Source organism: Typha latifolia, chromosome 7 (genome assembly GCF_019914945.1).
Source record: "Typha latifolia isolate L0001 chromosome 7, TyphaL0001v2, whole genome shotgun sequence".
Classification (NCBI taxonomy): domain Eukaryota; kingdom Viridiplantae; phylum Streptophyta; class Magnoliopsida; order Poales; family Typhaceae; genus Typha; species Typha latifolia.
The window spans coordinates 11,959,364-11,979,550 of record NC_133092.1 but is presented as its reverse complement, the minus strand read 5'-3'; the positions used below and the strand labels follow the sequence as shown (position 1 = coordinate 11,979,550).

The following is a 20,187-nucleotide window of genomic DNA, read 5'->3' as shown; positions in this document are numbered from 1 at the left end:
ATGCAAAGGCTTCATCAACAAGTCCGATATACGCGCAGTACTAACTCAAACTTATGTATTCATTAAAGATATGAAGAACTTGAATTATATTGATGAGTATTCAGATCAAACAGAAACTAACTGATGTACTGATCGAAGATATGAACAACTTGAACTTATGTATGACATCAAGTCGCTAAGAAGCTCATGAATGCTACTTAGATCTGTCTGATTCTTTAGAATTTCTTCTTGATCCTGCAGCATTTCTTGCAATGAACAGAAAAAGAAAGAAATAGCCAACAGTACAACCATGTAAATTAAATGAAAGCTAACAGGTAAATTCTCTTTATAAAGGCACAAAAAGGAAAGATAGGCCATACTCTTGAAACACATAGCATGCTCTAAAAACAAGAATAATGAAGAAAGACTCCCTGCAGCATCGTATGAACAAGTCGAATAAGAAACTAATATCATCATTTTTAGATTAGAAAAAAAAGGGATGATTACTTTGAATCCAACTGTCCTAATTAACAATTAACCTCACAAATTATTTGTTTGTGTTTCGTTTTAAACTTTTAATACCAAGTAACAGAAGGTAGATCAAAGATCATGACCTTTGTTCAACTGCATTAAATGCCAAGCAAACTATATTGATAAGCAAATTTTCATTTCGACCCTTACTTTATTAGTTATTCTGATACGAGCCCTATCGTATTAAATAAATACTGTTACGTTAATCAAGAGCTAAGATTAAATTCTAATAATTGGACTAAGTAGTAGCTTGGTACCAATAATACACCAAAACATAATGAAATAATGGATATTATTTGAGGTTATATATATATATATATATATAATAAATGATAAAAAAATAGTAAGTGTTATTTATAAAATAATTACAAGTTACAACTGATACCATACATTAGTATTTATTATATTACAGATCTGCCACACCCACGTACTAATTTCACGCCCCGGTGGAGTAAATTAGAGATGTCGGACTCGGACCAGATCCGAGAGATTGAGCCGCACCCACACCCGCACCCGAACCCGAACCCGAAGAGATTGAATCAGTTCGAGGGGTTCTGCCTGATATACTACTCAAAACGGATCATCAATCGCTGCACCACCGAAGGGATCAATCATCATCACATCGGTGAGCTCCTCGGCTTCCGAGGCCGCCGGATTCCAAGTCGACTGGGCGGCGTCCTCAGGTGCTGTCCAGGAACTCCGTAAACTCCGCTGCCTCGAGGTCGAAGTCGTCGTCGTCGTCGTGCCGTGTCGCCGTGGAAGGACATGGCTGATTTAGTAAGTCGGCGGCTTCCGTCTCCGGCGGCATAGAAGTCGATGGCGTTGGATCCGGCATCGGCATGCCGCAGTCCGTGATGAAGACCGATGACGAAGGACAGACGGGCTTCCCGGCTTCGGTGTCGGACGTAGGAGTTGCCGGCACCGGCGTCATAGGGATGGCGCATGCCGTGCCGCACTCCTCCCGGGCGATGGAAAGACAAGGCGGACTGGCGAAGTTGGCGATGGCGTACGAGTCCGATGTAGAAGTCGGCAAGCCAACGTAGCCAGAAGTCGACGGGAAAGTAGCATTTGCCACCGCGGCCGCATGTTTCTTCCGGCTAGAGGAGATCGCCTGCGCGCTCTTCTTGATCAAACACAGGACGGGTTCTTCACACTGCACATATACATTATTTATTAATACTTCAATACTAGCACTGCAGAAAAGAAGTGAAGAGATCGATCTAGGGAAGAGGTTTAAGAGATTTGATATATACCGGTCGAGTAGAGTCGTGGATGGCAGGAAGATCGTATTCGTACATGACCCAGCCGGTGCTCTTCTTCCTCTTCCTCTTATGTCTGTCGCCATCCTCCTCGCAGAGGCAAAACGAAAGCATCTGCTTGTACCCGAGAATCCGGCCGCTTTCGCTTTCGATCACCGGATTCTTCTTCTCCGCAAACCAAGTCCCGGAACCCGCGCGGCGGCTCGTGTAGCCGGACTTAGAGGGTTCGGTGCGAGAAGTAGCCCGTTTCCTCGTCCTCGCCGACAAGATTCCACGGCTCGGTCGAGTAGACCTCGGCGCCTACGATGGCGTCGCTGCAAGAAAGGGGAACCTCCCGGACCCAATTCTTGAGATAACCGTCGATGAGCTCCTGGTCGGTGGGGTTGAATCTGAATCCGCAAGGGAGGAGGGTGTCGAGCGATGGTGGTCTTCCTCCCCGCATTTTGGAAGGTAGGGTTTTGCAGTTTACGGTTGGCGGTTGGAAGAAGACGAAGAAGAAACCAAGTACTCTCAACTCTGAAGAGGAGTGCGTGAGCTGAGGTGAGGTGAGGCGAGGCGGGAGAATGATCTTTTGTATATAAAGGGCATTATTGTCTTTGCGGTAAATAGTAATTCGCAATGGGAGTCAGAAAAAGGTGAGAAATTCCCAAATCGGAGGGGAGATACGCGTCGCCCACGACGGCCGTGGATGATGATCCTACTTGCCTCAATTTTTGGAGACTCTCTTGATTTAATGCCAATATCATGGTCTTCTTCTCTTCTTTCTTCCACTTTTTTTTTAAATCAAATGATTGGGCCTTTCGGTCTGTCTTTTGTTGCTCATCACCATAGTTTTTTTCCTCACTGAAAGTGTTTCTTTTCCCCTCTAGTTTTTCGATTTTGTATAAGTTATCTTCGTTTGATCTCTCCTATTCTCTTTTGTACTTTGGAGTGAAATTGGGAGAAAAGTTGGATTTTTTTTTTGTTCTTCCTACTTTTTGGGTTGAAGATAAGGATTTTGATCCGAGGACTAATTCGTTTTATGTGTTCTTTCAGTTACAAAAACTGGGCAGGCAATCACGCCCTTGAGACTGTTGAGGGACAACAAGGACAGACTTGATGAGGTTATCAGTGATGTCTACGTGCCAGACATGGAGGCATTCAAGCTTCTGGATCTTCTTGGCCTCGAAGGGGTCTTCCTGATATTTGTAAGATTTTTGGTGAATATGAGAATTGTTTCATTTTTTCCTTCTTAACATCAGTTATTAATCATGGAACAGATTTTTGGTGGATATTAATGTGGATCGAAACTTAAGCTAGATGACCCTAATTTTAAAGGATAGATCCTTCTCCAAATTGTGGTTAAACCATTGAAATACATTAAGATGGTCAAGATATTAGTTGCTCTTGCGAGAAAAAAGTGATATATATGAAAAATTAGATGTGACATGATGAGTGAAATATAGGTCTCACCATGGTATGAAATTAAAGGAATCACATGAGATTTCTCCTTTCCTTGCTTAACCCAATCCATTTAGCTTATTATTGTTTAGGTCTCTATTGGTACTTGTTTCTCTTTTCCTTGCTCATAATACACAACTTCCTTATTTAGTTTGTCATCGCTGAGCTCTCTTTTAGTTCTTATCATTCATGGAAACCCGAACATATTATCAAACTTATCGGTGAGAATTTTATGCGCCATTTTACGGTAAAGAATAATATAACGGTAAAGAAAATTCTAAAAATAGCTAAAAAGTTTGTTGGGCGGAGTGATTGGTAGGTCGGGCCGGCCCGGCCTGGCTAGCCCGATCTCTCACGGGCCGACAGATGGTAACAGGCTAGTCTATTTTAGCCCGGCCCGAACCCGGCTTGGTCAGAGTGATTGGTGGGTTGAGCTATGAACAAATAATTAAGCCCGGTTGGCCCGAAAAGCCCGGCTCGACCCGCCCGATGATCATGTCTAGTCGTATCAGTCAAGAAATTATTAGACTATTTATTAATTACATAAAATTTTTAAAATTATTTAGAAATATCGGAAGATTTCTAAAATTTTAAAAGAAATAGAAAGATAAGAAAAAAAGCTACTCATATATGAAGCCTAAAAATTAAAAAAAATGCTCATTTACTTAACACTATTATGAAAGAATCGGAATGGTACTTGAATCCATTTACGATCCCGGCTTGGAACTAAGTTGTGTAAATCTATTACCTTGCCGAGTCCTAAAGTGCACTAACCAGATTCATACCCCTCAACCACTAGTGGTTGACCTTTCAAAGGAAGAAGGTCGGTTAGGAGCGGAAGGGAGTCAATTACAAAAAGAGTAGAAATGGATATTGCCGCTGTAGCTCCGACCATGCCAACTATGATGCTCTCACTGCTGCCAGAAAGTTGTTTATGTGAGTGGTAGGATATCTTAGGCCGAAGAAAAAGGAAAGGCTAAAAACAAATCACTTACTTTGGCTAAGAATTCTTAGATTGTATACTAGTAGTGCATCAAAGATACAATCATCAATTCTCCTGATAGGCCACAATTATCGTGATATGATTTGGTCCATATTAGCTTCACTCGCGACATTGGGTTTATTAGGATGAGCTTATTTATCTAGTTAATTTTTGTTTAAAGAAATAAGAGGATTTTTGCCAGGGGCGTTCGAATGTAGGGATCGCATTCGAACGGGCCATGCGAACTTCTGCACGCGTTCACAAAAATAGAGAACGCGATTTGCACATATGAACGGGCCATGCGAATGCCTACACGCGTTCATAAAAACAGAGAACGCGATTTGCGCATATGAACGGGCTCGGGCCGCTCGAACACGATTGTTCGAATATCTGCACACGTTCGCAATAATAGAGAACTGTAAATTCGGTGTTCGAACGCGATCGAATGCACCGCAACGAAAATTGTTGGTTTGTTAGGATTTTTAATTTAATTGATGAGTCCCTAAGGTGAACCTCCATAAATATGTGGAGGAAACTCTAATTAGAGTTTATTTGATAATTAAAAACATCATTGTGCCTTTATCTCTTTATCTTCTTGCTCTAGTCATTGGCGCCCTCTCTCACCTCCTTCCTTCTATCGCCCAAGTCTTTGGTCGACTTTTTCTAACTCCTAATCCTCTTTTTCTATAATAACTTCTCCCCTTTCACACCAAGTAATTAACCTAGTATCAATCTAGCCATTAAAGGGCTAACAAGCTAGGATTTATCTAACCTTCGATCACTGTTCGGTCGATATCTCAATATTTAGCTATCTAAACCCTGCGATCTTGGATTCGTTAGAAAGCTCTTTTAAAGGGCGACAGCATATCTAAAATTCAGAAAGATCCAATGGTTAGATTATCCACAGCTTCCTTCGAAAGTCACGTCCTCAATCTAGTCCAGAATCATTACGGATCGGATCAAGCTGGTTCGTAACATACTGCACCCTCATCTCGGATCCCTAGGGAAGAGGATCAAGTTGGCCCTTTCTGAACTGAATTTAAAAGAAATTTATACTCGTAAATTTTTATTGTAGAAAGGAAATAAAGAGATATCTCTCTCTTTTTCTTCACTTTTGTTTTGCAGTAGTACGAGGGAGATAAATGGGGAGTTAAAAAGTGGAAGCGAAAGAAAGTGAGAGAGGAGAACAACGGAAAATAAATAAAAGAGATGATAATTACTCATCCAAGTTCACTAGAGTGCAGAGTCGTCAGAAGAGCTCGTTGAATAAGCTTAGTGAAGCATTAGAAATGGGAGAGAGAGAGAGTAAAAGCTGAAAACTTGAAAAGAAGACAGCTGGGGACATTGATTATTGATTTCCCCAAGTTGGATCCATTTTGGATCCAACGCGAATCTTTAAACAACCTGTATCAAGTCGTTTTGGTTGATACGACCAATCTTAAAATGATCAATATGACTGAAACTGTGATCGGTCTTGGCCAAAATTGCCATCCTTACTGTTAGATGGCATATCAGATCTACAGTCCATTGTTATTTGCAAGCTATAATAATTTCTTTGTGTATTTGAAAGTAGTGCACCATTTATTTCTCAATAGCTGACTTCTATTTCTCTCTGACCAATGCACTTCCATAAGGTGAATGAGGGAGTTCGAATTTCTTTTTCTAGTTCTAGAAATATATATGAACTGAAAGGAGATGTAATAATTGTATGAACTATTAACTATCTTGTTAGTAAAGTAGAAAAGATTTGCAACAAATAACCTGTTAAACAGAAAATAGCTAGAGTTCCCATTAAAAGAAGAGTATTAAAATCAGGAGAGAGATAAGAGTATTTCTTTTCTTTGTAATTTTATCTAAATCTTACTTCAAAGAGTGTATTCAGGAAGAATTTTCTGCAAGGATTCTGTTGACTTATTTACGAAGGAAATGATAACATCCAACTTGGAGCCTTAGGCAACTAGTACTCCAGAAGAAGTTTTTTTTTTTTGGCTCTCCCACTTGAATATTAGGGGTCACGAGGACTAGAGCTTTAAATGTCCTTCCGCTCATACAGACGACATCGTATTATCCCTTACTTTGTGTCTGTTAGCTAAATGTAATCCTTTTGAACTCTATATGGCTATAATAGCTTTACAGCTTTAGTATTGAGATAACCCCAGAGCACCAAATAAAAAAACTTAAGCAACTTATTTCAAGATTGAGACTGATAATAAAATTTCTACTGTGTGTTCTGCATGGGAAATACGTACCAAGTAACATATCAATTTAAACCAACCCATTGAGTCTGCAGTGAAACACAGGAGAATGTTAGATAATTTTGCAAACATCAAAGAATTATTAAATGATCATTGTCATGTAGAAAGATGACAAGAGGCTTTTTACGTGAAAAGATTTGTTCTTTGAAATAAATCTAAATGTTAATTGGCTATATCCTTCCATACATATAGCATTGAAAAAACATACCTTTCTACTCTTACATTTGGAGGCATAGCCATGGAACTTATGTAACAATCTAGTTCAAGAATAGATCTTGGTCTACCATGGAAAATAAGGACCTCTCAGATTAGCCAAGGAGACTGCCTGTGAAACCACATGGAGCTTTTAAGCTGTTGAAAACCTCTAAGAGGTTACAGGCAAGTCATCCTTGGCTATCAAAGATAAGCTCTTATTACCATGTAAGACTTCTCTTCTGCTCTACTGGTCTTGAAGTTGGCTTGTTGTGCTTGCTTTAATATGTATTTATAGTGCACAAAAACAGAAATCATATTTGCTTTTCTCTTTGTTTTGGCCCACGTTGATTTGCCCTGTCATATTCTTGTTATTGTTCCTTCGTATCCCTGGCTGCCTCCTTCATTCAGAATATATTCTTGTTTTGTATCCATGGATGATTGCTCATTAAAGTCAACTCTACTTAAAGTATTTATTGCTGTGGATCCATATCCAAAAAGAACCTTTTGGAGGTGGGAGAGTTATATACTTATATATGTAACATTATTCCTGTTGTAACACACTGGTTAGACAAGTTGGTTGCATTATTTGTGCCATCTAAAGTCTTTCCAAGGTGATGTTTTCAAAAGCAGTGGAGGGCAAAAATGTAGTTATTTCCTTGCTTTCAAATTTTCCTCTATTGGTAATATGGGAGAATTCTGACCTTTTAAAGGGGAAGATGCTCAAAGTTTCATTGAATCTACAGATTAGCCTTGTAGATTATAAAGATTGTCACCATGAGATGGCTCTAGAAGGATTTGTTAAGCATTATGGTCTATGAAAATGTTATTCCATATAAGCACCATTTCCTTACTATTAAGCAATGGTCACCACCACTAAAGGATGTTTGTTTCTCATATGTGCAGCTCAGCTGTTTCTGAGGCACATTGAGGTTAGTTTTTAGTGTCAGCTTTACATTTAAGCAGTACAAATACTACTTTTAGATGTATAATAGTGAGATATGAGGGGATATTAATTGAGAGATCGATACATTAAGACAATCTAAAGATAATATAATAATGCTTTTCAATGTCTGATTTGAGAAAACATTTTAGGCATCACATTAGAGTCACAAAAAAGTATGTAAAATTTAGATGAAAACAAAGAACTTGAATCCTTTCCTATAATCTTATTATATGAAATATTTGCAAATGCTTTCTTTCATGTCAATTGGCTAATTCTTGACTGTCCATCACAATCTAAATGATCCATAAGCTGTATTTGTCGATTATTTCAGCTGCCTTCCTAGTATTTCAGGTTTTGATTACATTTCAATTATTTAAGTAAATGGGTCATACATATAAAATCGGTAAGCCATAAATCTCTTCAGATTGTTATATTAGAATCAATTCATCAGTTTCCACTTATCTCTTCAAGTGCCAGTATAAAGGTTCAACATTGTTTAAGTTGCAACTTTCGTACAGTCATTTTTCTGTTCTCCTTTCTCATTTTAATTGCTTTCTACTTTAGTCCTTCAAAATACTTGATATGAATCTTCAGTAATCCTTTTGGCTACCTTCCATTAAGAGAGCAATTTCATTCATAGGAAGTCCGGGATAAGGATTTTCTTGGTGTATAAGAGTTTTGTACAAAAACATTAGGCATTGTTCTCTGTTTGCTTCAGAATGCCCTGCGAAAACATATATATGCTTCGATAGGCTGTAAGTCTTAGTTTTACATATCAATGCATATTGTACCATTTTTTGTTATCAGAGAAGAATGTGAAGTCTTCATCTATAAATCAGAGAATAAATTGCAGGTGTCATCATGAATAAAAATTTCAGTTGGATGACCCATATCATAAGGGATAATCCAATCTAATGCACATTATGATTTAAGTACCATAAAGATGGTCAGGAATTGCACGCAAGAGAAAAGTGAACAAGGTGTGATGTGAAGAAAGTAGAGCTAACATGGTGAATACAAAGTTCTCCATGGCATGGATTTAAAGGAATCACATGAGATTTCAATTTTCTTTTCTCAACACAATAACATCTATCCCATTTAGTTCATCATTGTTGAGTGTCTGGATTTATATGTGTGCGAAATCATTCTGACAAGCTGCAGGCACGGTATACGAATTTGTTAAGGCAACTTGGGATAATAGGATTAATCTAGTTTATGCATATCCATGGGATGGCTGTAGGATTTGTTAAAATTATGGTCTATAAAGCTTTATTCCACTGTACATTTCCTAAGAAAACAATGTTTGTCACCACTTTCTACGTTGCAGCTTAATTAAATTGCACATGTTAAGGTTATGTCTTTTGATTGTGAGCACGTCATTCAAGCGAATACTACTTCTATAAAGTAATGTGGAATAATGAATGAGAGATGCAGACCAAAAGAAGGTGTACTTATTCAAAACTAGTATGCTAAGGGAGACCTAAAGAAAATATGATACTAATTTTGATGGTCCTGAGATGAGAGTTTTTTCTAGAAGAAATATAGTAGAATCAAAGAACAATATGTAAACTCTATGTGTAGCCTGAGTTCTTTCTTCTTACTTTACAAGATGAAGAACTAGTAAATGCATTCTTTCATGTCAATTGACCGATTTTGTGATATCATATTGCCATTCACCTTCAAATAAGCCACTTTCTGTATTTGTTCTTCACTTTCAGCTGGCTTCCTAGTAATTCATGCTTCATAAATTTAAGCAAGTGGATCATACCTATTTCAGTCAAGCATCCTTGAAATATCTTCTATTTCAGTATATATTCATCTCTTGAAAACTCGAACAAGTGATAGATGATTTGAAGGATCAGAAAATAATAAGATGGTGGGACACTAGATTTCGTGTTTATGTCTGAATTTCTCCATCGTTTTTTTAATCAATTGCCCATTGTAACTGCAGCCAGTGTTCTCATTCTTTAGAAATATTAGTTCATAGTGTGTTATAGTCTACTTTAGGTTTTGTCATTCTTGATTTCTTTCTTTATTTGCTAGTTGATCCGGATCAGATGATTGTGAATAATTGACAAATATTTCAATATGTAGTTGAAGTCATTATCAGATTAAATAATACTGACCAATATCACCCGCTAAGTCTGATTGATGATGGAGCGAGAAAAAACTACAATTAACTATTTATGTAGCACTATTGTGTGTTATACAAAGTTCATCTACTGTGTTAAAACACAGTTATTATTTGGCTTACTTTCACAATTGTGACCTAGTAGAGTTTTACCATGTCGCAAAAGAAATTTTGTCCATGCTAATGCAAAATCATAAAAACCAAAAATTCAATTAAATATCATATTCTGATCAACAAATGCATTGCAAATTGCACAATAGAGCATCAATCAGAGAGACAGAACACATGGAATATGCGCAAACCTCTCGATGAATACTGCAATTGGCATGAGAACATGCAAACATCAACGAGTCGTGCGTAATTTGATATGTTTGATAAATATTATCGCAGAATTTTCTGCAAGGACTCACGTGGAAACTTGATTTGCATGCTGTTGATGTAATCATCTGCCGCTATATCTGTTAGAAGCTGTAAGTCAGATGCTTGAAAATAAGAAGAGATTTATGTCTAGCATGAGGGATAAGAGCCACTCAGACTAGCCAAGGAGACTGCCTACTAATCCACATGAAGCTTTCAGGTGATTGAAAACCTCAAATGGAGATAGGCAAGTCATCCTTGGCTACCAAAGAAACTCTTATCTATATGTAAGACCTCTCTTCCAGTTTATTTGTTCTCTGTTTGGATGCTAATGCTTGCTTCACTATGTATTTATACTTTCAGAAAGCGTACAATTTCACATCAGCTGTCCACCTCCATCTCTTCCTCTAATGCCTGTGGTAGCTTATACTTTTTTCTTTCATCTGATCTTCTCCATAGGGAATATATGCTTGTGCTATTCTTGGGACCACTTCCTCTAAATACATCAATTTGAGTTTCTATGTTTCCTCTAGGGCTGTGCTGTGGATAAAGAACTTCTGAAGGTAGCTAAAAGCTTCCCTATGTTTTGGCGGGAAGCTCACTGCTGGACAAGTTGTTTGGATAAGACTTGCCTTGCCCTCTTGGTTCAGACATGGGAGGTAGATGCTTTATTTCCCTATCTTTATTGGACTCCTTTGACATTCTTAACCTTTGGCAGGATTGGGAGTATATTGACCATGATAAAAGGAAGAAGATGCCCAAAAATCTTGGGGATATCTGGATGCTTGCAGTACTCTACAATACTACCTAAATTCGCACCATAATGAAGTCAAATAGCACTCACCAGCAATGCAATGAAGGGCAATATCTTCTATTTTTAATATCATTGCTGAGAGAATCTAGAGTTACAGATAGATTAATATAAGCACAAATTATGCATATTTCTCTGCTATCTCAAATAGAAATCCTTAATTGGTCTTTTCTTGTAATGCAATCGGTTGACATATGTGGATGGTTTATTTCATACAACCTGCACTCAATACTCTAGTGACCCATTAATTTTTTTTCTATGTTCTTTTTAATGGTCAATAGAAATCTATTTTCGAATAGTTGATCTTCTTCATGTTATCTATACAACAATCTATGACTATATACTACTAATAGGATATATTGAGGCGATAATATGAAGCTTATTTCTGATGATAATTTCAATAGCTATCCCTGGAGGAAATCTATTCAAAGTTTGCTTGGTTTTGTATCTTATTTTCTGTTTTCAGATTTAATGTTTTTATTAACACTCTTTAGCTTTAGATAATTTATCCTATCCGAGTTTGCCTCGGAGTATGGGAAAAGCTTTATTTCTTGAGAACTGTCACAGTGCTTTGCATGGGGAAGCAATGGCCTTGCAATCGTCAATCAAAGAATCAATGGCCTTGCACTCGTTAATCTTGAGAACTGTTTTTAGACTGTCAAAAACTGGTCAAAATGCTTAATGGCGTCTTCACCGAATGGACAGAGTTGTTGCTCCCGTCATCAATGATTGTTTAAGAAGGATTAGCAAATCTACTTCTGCCGGCTAACAACTTAGCTAATTATGATGTAATTAATTGGGTTAGTAAGGTGTGGCGCGAGTCTAGGGGTAGTAGTCTGGTTAAGCTGGTTATGATCGAATCAATATTATTTAGACACGAACATAATCCGATTAATAAACGAATTGTATTTGGTAAATAAAAACACAACCCGATTAATAAACGGGTAATATGACTTGACCTACCTAATTCGTTTAATAAACAAGTCGGGTTAACATGACACGCTAACACAATCCATCTAACCCGTTTAATATAATTTTTTATATAAAATTTAATATTTACTAATTTATCATATATAAATGGTGTATTATATAAATAAAATAACCTATTTTTAACTCGAAACTTGTACAACATCAACATTATAATCTTAATAATTCACTATAATAAAATTTTATATAATATAATAGGGTATAGAACAAAGTTCCAACTCATGAAGTTCTTGTTTTATAGTAGTGATAAGCTCGCAGTTTCTTATCAGAACCGTTAAAAGCCATCCAAATTGCCTTTCCTTCGTAACTAATGATATGAGATCTGAGAGGAATAGTAAAAGAGAAATTTCTTGTTTGATAGCTCAATGGCCTCATCCATCATCATTGCCCGAGATAGATAGATAGATAGATAGATAGATGGAAGTTTTCTTACAAACATTCTATAAATATGGTAGAACAGGCTAAATTTGCTTAATAACATGAAATCCTCAATTGGAACATAGAAGCCATCAATGAAGCAAAACAAAAGCATCTCAAAGGTACATTAAAGATAAATATATAAAAATTATTGATACGATCTTCTCTTTGGGGCTAAGGCTCTGATACCAGATTGATACGATCTTCTCTTTGGGGCTAAGGTTCTGATACCAGCTTGATACGATCTGACACGGAACTTTAAAATTAGATCCCAAAATATGCTGTCGTCGGATCGACGTGAGATTTTGATATGTTGTAGCCTCGTAAAAGAGCTTTCCAACAAATCTAGTTACAGGCGAATCGGAGTTGGGGATCTCGAGATATCGTTCGTTTAGTGGACGAACGTCAGGATGCTCTGTTTTGGATTCGTGGATGGAGGCACGAGATCCTAGGTAATGGTGGATGGTGGTGGACCGGCGTTAATGTGGTGGCACCGGTGAAATGTGATGGTGGAAGGGTTGTGGTTGATGGAAGGATTAGGGCAAGTGTGAGATAGATTGGACGAAGGGGGAGAAGAGGGCCACCCCTAAGGGATTAGGGTGATTAGCCGGACGAGGGAGGTTAGAAGCGGCGTCGCCGGGGATTGAGAGAACGGGAACGAAGAAGACGAAGGAGGCAAGGCAAAACTCAATCTCAATAATCAATACTCATCTTGGTTGCCCTACACATCCTTTTATAGGCTAACCAACAACTCACATTAACCCTAAAACATAATTTTCGCCGACCGCGTTCGAACTCGCCCGACCGCGTTCGAACGCACCGAATTAGCTCTTCTGGATTTGCGAACGCGATGCAGGTGTTCGAACGCGTGATCGAACGCGCCTGTCGGTATTTGCGAACGCGATGCAGGCGTTCACAGTGCGTTCGAACGCACAGTACATTCTCTTCACCACGTTCACAACCCCGTTCACAAACCGCGTTCGAACTCACTCCACCCGCGTTCGAACGCGACTTACAGAAAACTTATTTTAATGGAAATTAAACACTAAAACATGAAGCAAAAATACTCCTAAAGTGAATCCATGCTCGAGACGACATCGGTGAAGTCCGAATCGTATCAATTATATAAAGTATATTTTCTTTTTATCATTCAAAAGCCCAAAGGCTAGAATTGTATGAAGGGCCAAGTCTGTCTGTATCTTTTTTTTATTTTTTTATTTAAGAGCCAGAAGGCTATATATAAATTGGACAAAGAGACAATCCTCACTATATCTTTTTTTTTTTACTATCAAGGAGCTGTACCCAGCTATGTATTAGTTAGCTGTCGACACGTAATCCGTGTCGACAGCGATAAGTTTACAAAGTTTTGGGGGTGCATGGCTTAGCCGCTCGAAGGAGCTAGAGCCGGAGGCCACGCTTGCCTTAGCAGCTGCCCAGTCAGCAACTTTGTTTGCTTCTCTACCTACGTGAGTAAACCTTACATCCAGACATTCGTTCGCGAGCTCAACACACTCCTGCACCAGGTTCCTAACGCGCCAAGGGCAGTGCTCTATCCTCTGCATGCATCTGATGGCCTCCAGGCAATCCGTTTCTATCTCCAACCTGCAGTCTCTTTCGGCCGCCTTCAATCCCAGTCTGATGGCCCATAGCTCAGTTTGTAAGGCCGAGCTCCCCGGACACGGCTCCCATACCGCCTGGACAAGCTCCCCGGTTGCATCATGGAAGACGGCCGTGGCACCTCCTTGGCAGGCGCCCGCCCTGAGCGCGCCGTCGGTGTTGACTTTGATCCACCCCGGCTGTGGTGGTTCCCATCTCTTCCTACTACTCACTTCTTTCTGTTTCTTTTCTTTGTTCTTATGCCTGTACTCCTCCGCTAAAGCTACTGCTCTTCTCACCACTACTATCTCCGACGTCTTCTTCTCACCAAAAACAACTTCATTCCTACTTTTCCAAAGGGACCACAGTGTGCAGGCTAACATCCCTTTGATCTGTCGGTCTTCCTCCTTGTTTGAACTCCACTCTCTCATGATCCATTCTTGATCTATCCTTGCGATCTCCACCCCTTCTCTGGTTTGCAAAATCTCCCACACCTCCCGGTTGTATCTGCACGTAAACATGAGGTGGTCGACCGTCTCTCGGAACTGCCCGCACATTGCACACCCTTCCTCTGATCCAATATGAATATACTGAAGATAAGCTCGCGTTGGGAGCCTGCCCCACAAGAGTTTCCAACAAAAAATTCCGATCCTCGGAGCTACCGGTAGCCTCCAGAGAATCCTCCACCCTTCCCATTGGTGCTCACTCTGCGATTGTAGGGAGTGATAGATAGCTTTAACAGATGGAGTTCCCCTTGGGTGCGGCCACCAGATCCACCTGTCCTCACTGGTGGCGGTGCCCATGGGGAAGGTTGATATCTCATACGCCATATCCGAGCCAGCCTCCCTGCACAGCCTCGCGGTGGTCCAGCACAGGTTGTTGGTGATGTCCACCACTCTCAGGTTTTCATCCATTAGAGCACTCGCGAGCTCCCTCGGCTGTCTGCTCCACGGGACCTCCTGCACCCATAGGTCATAGGCGGCTCTCGTGCTTCTACCATTCCCAATCAGCACTCTACATCCCATCCTTAGTTGCTTGGCTATTTGGGTTAGAGCACGCCACACCCATGATGCATTTTGGATCTTCTTTGGTTCCCACGGGTGCAGGCTCCCGTACTTGGCCTGCATTATTCTGATCCATGGGGCCTGCTCCCTGTTTAACATCTTGAAGACCAGCTTGCCCAGGTGAGCTGTTCTTGCATCTCTGAGACGTCGGACTCCGAGGCCGCCCTGCTGCTTGGCGGTGGTGACCTGTTCCCAGTTCATCAGGTGTAAACTGTGGCCTTCACTGTTTTTCCAAAGGAAAGTCCGAGCTTTTTTGGTCATCTCCTCCAGCACCGCGTCCGGCACCCAAGTGTTGCCCAGCCAATATGTCGGGATCGCCAGCAGGGTTGCGTTAATCAGGGTTAGTTTGCCAGCTTGGGACAGAAGCTTCCTTTTCTAGCCGGCAAGACTCTTGTCATGCGTTCCACCAGCACCTGATGTTCTTTCACCTTCACTCTCCTCCCCGAGATAAGCACCCCGAGATATTTGAAAGGCATGGCTGTCACCTTCAACCTAAGCTTCACGCTGAGTTGTTTGCCCTCTTCCGCCCCGATCCTGGTTGGCAGATACAGTTCCGACTTACTATAATTTACTCTCTGGTTGGTGATTTTCTCATAACGATTAAGGCATTCTAGGATACTTTGAGCACTATCAGTAGATGCCTCCGTCATTAGCAGTAGATCATCTGCATACAACAGGTGAGACAACTATACATCTCCAACCCTATAACCTCGCATCAGCCCTTGGTCCACCTTCTCGTTTATGATCCTCGTCAGAACTTGCGTGACGATGATGAAGAGATAGGGTGAGAGTGGATCACCTTGCCGTAGACCGCTGTGTGGCGTGATCCAGTTTGTCGGACTCCCGTTGATCAGCAAAGCAAAACGGGGGGATGCGATGCACGCCTGCACCCAGTTACACCACTGCGGAGGGAAACCCATCCGCTGTAGCGATCCAACCACTGCCTGCCAGCTAACCCGGTCATACGCCGTTTCCATGTCCATCTTGATCATCATGATAGGCTTCTCTCCTTTATCTACAGCCATGGAGTGAGCCACCTCCTGAGTCGCCAGCGTGTTGTCTCCTATACATCTGTCGGCCACGAAGGCCGCCTGCTCCGGTCCTATGAGATTGGGCAGCACCAACTTTAAGCGGCTGACCATGACCTTTGCAATGACCTTATACATGACGTTGCACAGCGCAATTGGTCTGTAGTCCGCCACCCTCGTCGGGTGCTCTTTCTTGGGTATGAGCGTTATGAAGGTTTCCCCCCATGATCTCGGCATAGCCGCGCAGGTGAAGAAGTGGCCAACTGCCTGGCAGAGGCTTCCACTGATGGTATCCCAGTATTTGATATAGACTTCCACTAGCATCCCGTCCGGGCCAGGAGCCTTGCCCCGCGGGAGACTCCACACCGCCTCTTTGATTTCCTCCGGCGTGACAGGCCTCTCAAGCGCGATCGCTTCTTCGGCCGAGATGCTCGGTAGCGTGGGCCACTCGTTACTCCCATCGCCCTGATCTTCCACGTCACCCCAGAGGCTTTGGTAGATGGAGGTGGAAATTTGGCTCACTTCGGCGGGTTCCTACACCCATCTTTCACCTTCACCCATAATACCTAATATCATGTTCCGTTGTCTTCTCATGGTAGCCGATATATGGAAGAATTTGGTGTTTCGGTCTCCTTCCTCCGTCCACCTGAGGCGGGACCTTTGCAGCCACTTGATGTTTAGCTGTCTATTGAGGGCAGCTTTGCGATTGTAAAAACTTCTCAGCCTCTTCAATCCCTCCTCCGATAGTTGGCCATTTGCATCCAGCTCTTCTAGGTATGTCAGTTGGGTGTTGGTGTCTTTCAGATGACGTTCCACACACCCTACCGCCTCGCGGCTCCATCTGTTCAGGCTCCTCCGAAGTTCGCTGACGTGATGAGTGAGCGCATGCATTGGGTTGCCTTCGGCGTGCCGCGCCCAGGTGTCTTTCACTATGCTTTGGCATTCCTCATATTCCATCTAGTAGAGTTCGAACCGAAAAGATCTCCTCACCTTTGTCGTTGCTAACGGTACACTGAGGAGGATCGGCGCGTGGTCCGAGGCACCCCGGTCCAGATGCTGGACTTTGCATACCGGGTGCTCGCTCACCCACTCCGTGTTGCCCAGGGCCCTATCGAGACGAATCCACATGCGCCGATCACCCTTTTGATTGTTGCACCATGTGTAGGGGATGCCTTCGTATCCCAGGTCACACAGCCCCACGTCGTCCACAAACTTCGCAAAGGCTTTGCATTTAGGCCCCATAGTTACCTCTCCACTGCACCGCTTCTCTTGAGGGGAAAGGAAAGCGTTGAAATCCCCTATAATCGCCCACGGCGTGTTGATAGTGGCCATGTGCATCAGTTCTTCCCATAGCTCTTGCTGAGCTTCTATGTGAGTACTGGCATAAACCATTGTCCAGATCCAGGTTTGCCCCGACATGAGGGTGATGGTGAGATGCACGGCATATCTTGATACAGTTTCCACGTCCACCCACCCGATCTCCTTATTCCGAGAACCAGGATGCCTCCCGGATCTGCCATGCGTCGGGGTGGCAAACCATGCCCATCCTCTTCCGAGCTTCTTTGTCACCTGCTCTGCTTCAAGTCAGCTAGTATGCGTTTCTAGCAAGGCTAACATGTCCAACTTGAGGTCCCGGATCATTACTCTACAGCGATCTAGTGCCTCTTTCTTGCGGGCAACTCTCGTATGGCGAGCAGACAGTCTGTCAGTGAGTCCGTCCTCTCTTGGAGGTGGGTATGTCCCTTCTTCCTCCATTGATATCTTCATTTGGATGCTCCAGCTCCATGGCCTCCTCACCGGGAGCATCAGTTCCTTGGCTTGCCACCAGGGCCAACTGTAACTGTCTCTCATCTCCTTCCTTGTCTTCCTCCTCCCGCTCAGCCAACAGTAAGCACCGCTTAACTCTTGCCGCCGTTTCCCGGTGTTTGTCCGGTGGGTTTGTCTGTTGCACTGAGGCAGGTGTATAACCTGCCGTGACTATCCCATCTTGTAAAATGTGTGTTGGATATTCGCTAGTGGTCCGTCGCGCTCCTCCGTGGCTTCTAACTGTTTTGACGTAGGCCGACCGTTGAGCCCGTTGGTCGCCAGAGCCCAGCAGCACTATTATCTCTTGGACAATGGCAGTTCTTCCTTGCACGGTTCCTACACCTGTCGATTTGTAATTTGCGCCCTCCTGCTCCGTCTCGTCTAGCATTAAATGATCTCTTTCTATGTCACCATCTCGTTCCTCCATCCGTACTTCCTTCTATTTCTCACCATTGGATCGCCTCTTTTGCGCGGGACCCGCAGCTCGATCTGTAATTATCACTCCTCCTGGCCTGATTGGCTTTAGGTTCGAGGTTTCCCACTTTGCTGATTCCTCTCTTAGGTTAGACTCTACAACCTTCTTGAGCTTCTCTACGTGCTCTCGTTCTGCATGGGGAGCATGCGTCCGACATAGGCTATCCGTTTCCATGACAACTCCGCCCTCCGCCCTCCTGCTGGTGATCTTTGCCATATTGGCCTGCAATCTTCTCCTTGCCCTGAGCAGTGTTGGCATGCGGATATTGTTTCCTTTCTCTCTGATTTTTTGCCCCTTCTTTCTTTGTTGCTATTGGAACCTGGTATTTCCTCGCCCCTGCAAAATTTTGATTAGAATCACTGATTCCTTTTCCTCTCTGGGTAGCCTGCCACCTAGGCTTCCTTTGGACAGTGCACCATGGACCATAGTACGTGTTGTCTTCCTCCTTGTCCTCCTCTGGCGGGTTAGGGTTTGTCCTTTGGTGGTCTCCACCTCCTTCACCATCTTTGGTCGCCGGCGGCTCATCCAATCTGTCTTTTGGCTTGAACCCACACTCTTCCGCCTTATGCCCTGTCCTTCCGCACTTGAAGCAAAATTTTGGGATGCTTTCATACATAACTCTCTGGTCCACTCTCTCTTCCTTTGGCCCTAGCTAGACCGCTGTTTTCAAAGGTTTGCTGAGGTCCACCTCTATGCAAAGCCGGGCAAATCTGCTTCTGGTGTGGTCTAAAGTTGTTTCGTCCACCCGTAGTGGTCTGCCAAAGAAAGCAGCTATGGGAATAAGTGCTTCCAGTTCCCAGTATTCCTGCAGTAAATTGTGGAGCTATATCCAAACCGGCGCTGTAGTGAACGCCTCAGGCGACTGCCGGAAGTTGTTTCGCCAGGGTATTAGGTTAAGTACTTGACCTTGTATTGTCCACGGTCCATTGGTCAGCACATGGTTCAAATCTTCTTCCTTCTCGAATCTGAACACATAGTACCCCTCCGCCATGTCTGAGACTGAGAAGCCCTCTATCCCAACTCATATGGCTTGGCTAGCAGTGTTTTCATCCGAACTAGCGGTATGCCTTTCCCCAGGAACCTACCAAAGAGTGATAGCTTCCATCTTTCCCGACATTTCTCCAATACCTCTGGTTCAATCACCACACTATCCTCCAGCTGGTTGCGAAGTTTAGCTAGGATCTCTGCCGGTATAGCTCCCAGCTTTACTGGTGCTCTCTTACTCCCCGCCGCTACAGAAGCCGAGGATCTGGTGTGCTCTATAGGTTTCCCTTTGCCCGTTCCGGTTTGCTTTGCTCTCTTCGGCTCCGACACCTTCGACGATGATGCCCTTCTCTGGTGCACATCCTCTCCTCTTGTCGTCGCAGGTGGTGACTCCATCTCTTCTTCGTAGAGTTGGCTCTACGGACCGACACCCCGCATCACAAGAGCAAAGGGCAAAGGAGGATTCTCCACAGTTCAAGCAGCAGTGATGGTATGACGAGTTGGTGGACCGTGAGGCAGCCTTTCAAAATTCGATCCCGATCTAGAGAGAAAAGAGTGTAAGTCGGAACTTTAATCCTCACTATATCGCTGCAGGGGTTGCCTCAAGACCATCCAAACTAAAGTAAGGATTTGCTAGAACCAAAAAGCTATGCTTTGAAGAGTATGTCATTCAAAACTTGTAGGCAATCAAATGCCTAAACATAGGGAAGCTTCAAAAGCCATGGAGAAGAGAAACTTTGAATCTCCTCAAAAGAGAATTTCTTTTTAACGAATTAAATACATCAACAAAAATTAGAAGAAATTTTTGGAAAAGAAGGGCTCAGATTCACCTTTGACCGATCATATTAGAGATATTCTCCCAACTCTTCTCATCCAAATCAGATCTGTCGTAAGGTCAAATGGCTGCAGCGGTTGTCTTGAGGCCAGCTGAGCTGACATACCATCAA

At 42.5% G+C, this 20,187-nt stretch overlaps 2 protein-coding genes across 7 annotated transcripts; one reads left to right on the top strand and one right to left on the bottom strand.

Annotated features, from left to right (window-relative positions):
* The first annotated feature begins 1,099 nt into the window (after positions 1-1,099).
* Positions 1,100-11,101, top strand: LOC140793020 (uncharacterized). 6 transcript variants are annotated; one of them, XR_012109861.1, is made up of 4 exons: positions 1,100-2,314; positions 2,805-2,956; positions 10,606-10,731; positions 10,791-11,101. XR_012109861.1 is itself a non-coding variant. In XM_073144343.1 (4 exons), the coding sequence occupies exons 1-4, from the start codon at positions 2,557-2,559 to the stop codon at positions 10,881-10,883; spliced, it is 429 nt and encodes a 142-aa protein (XP_073000444.1). In that variant the 5' UTR covers positions 2,520-2,556; the 3' UTR covers positions 10,884-11,101. The 6 variants fall into 6 exon arrangements, 2 of the variants coding, with proteins under 2 accessions (XP_073000443.1, XP_073000444.1); XR_012109860.1 differs by having other exon boundaries at positions 1,363-2,309; XM_073144343.1 differs by lacking the exon at positions 1,100-2,314 and adding an exon at positions 2,520-2,614.
* A 2,499-nt stretch (positions 11,102-13,600) lies between these two features.
* On the bottom strand, positions 13,601-18,208 carry LOC140792844 (uncharacterized). The gene is made up of 5 exons (XM_073144064.1): positions 17,773-18,208; positions 16,966-17,549; positions 15,657-16,509; positions 15,361-15,611; positions 13,601-15,133 (listed from the first exon to the last, which is right to left on the bottom strand). Exons 1-5 carry the CDS (start codon positions 18,206-18,208, stop codon positions 13,601-13,603), a joined length of 3,657 nt encoding a protein of 1,218 aa, XP_073000165.1.
* Between the last annotated feature and the right edge of the window lie 1,979 nt (positions 18,209-20,187).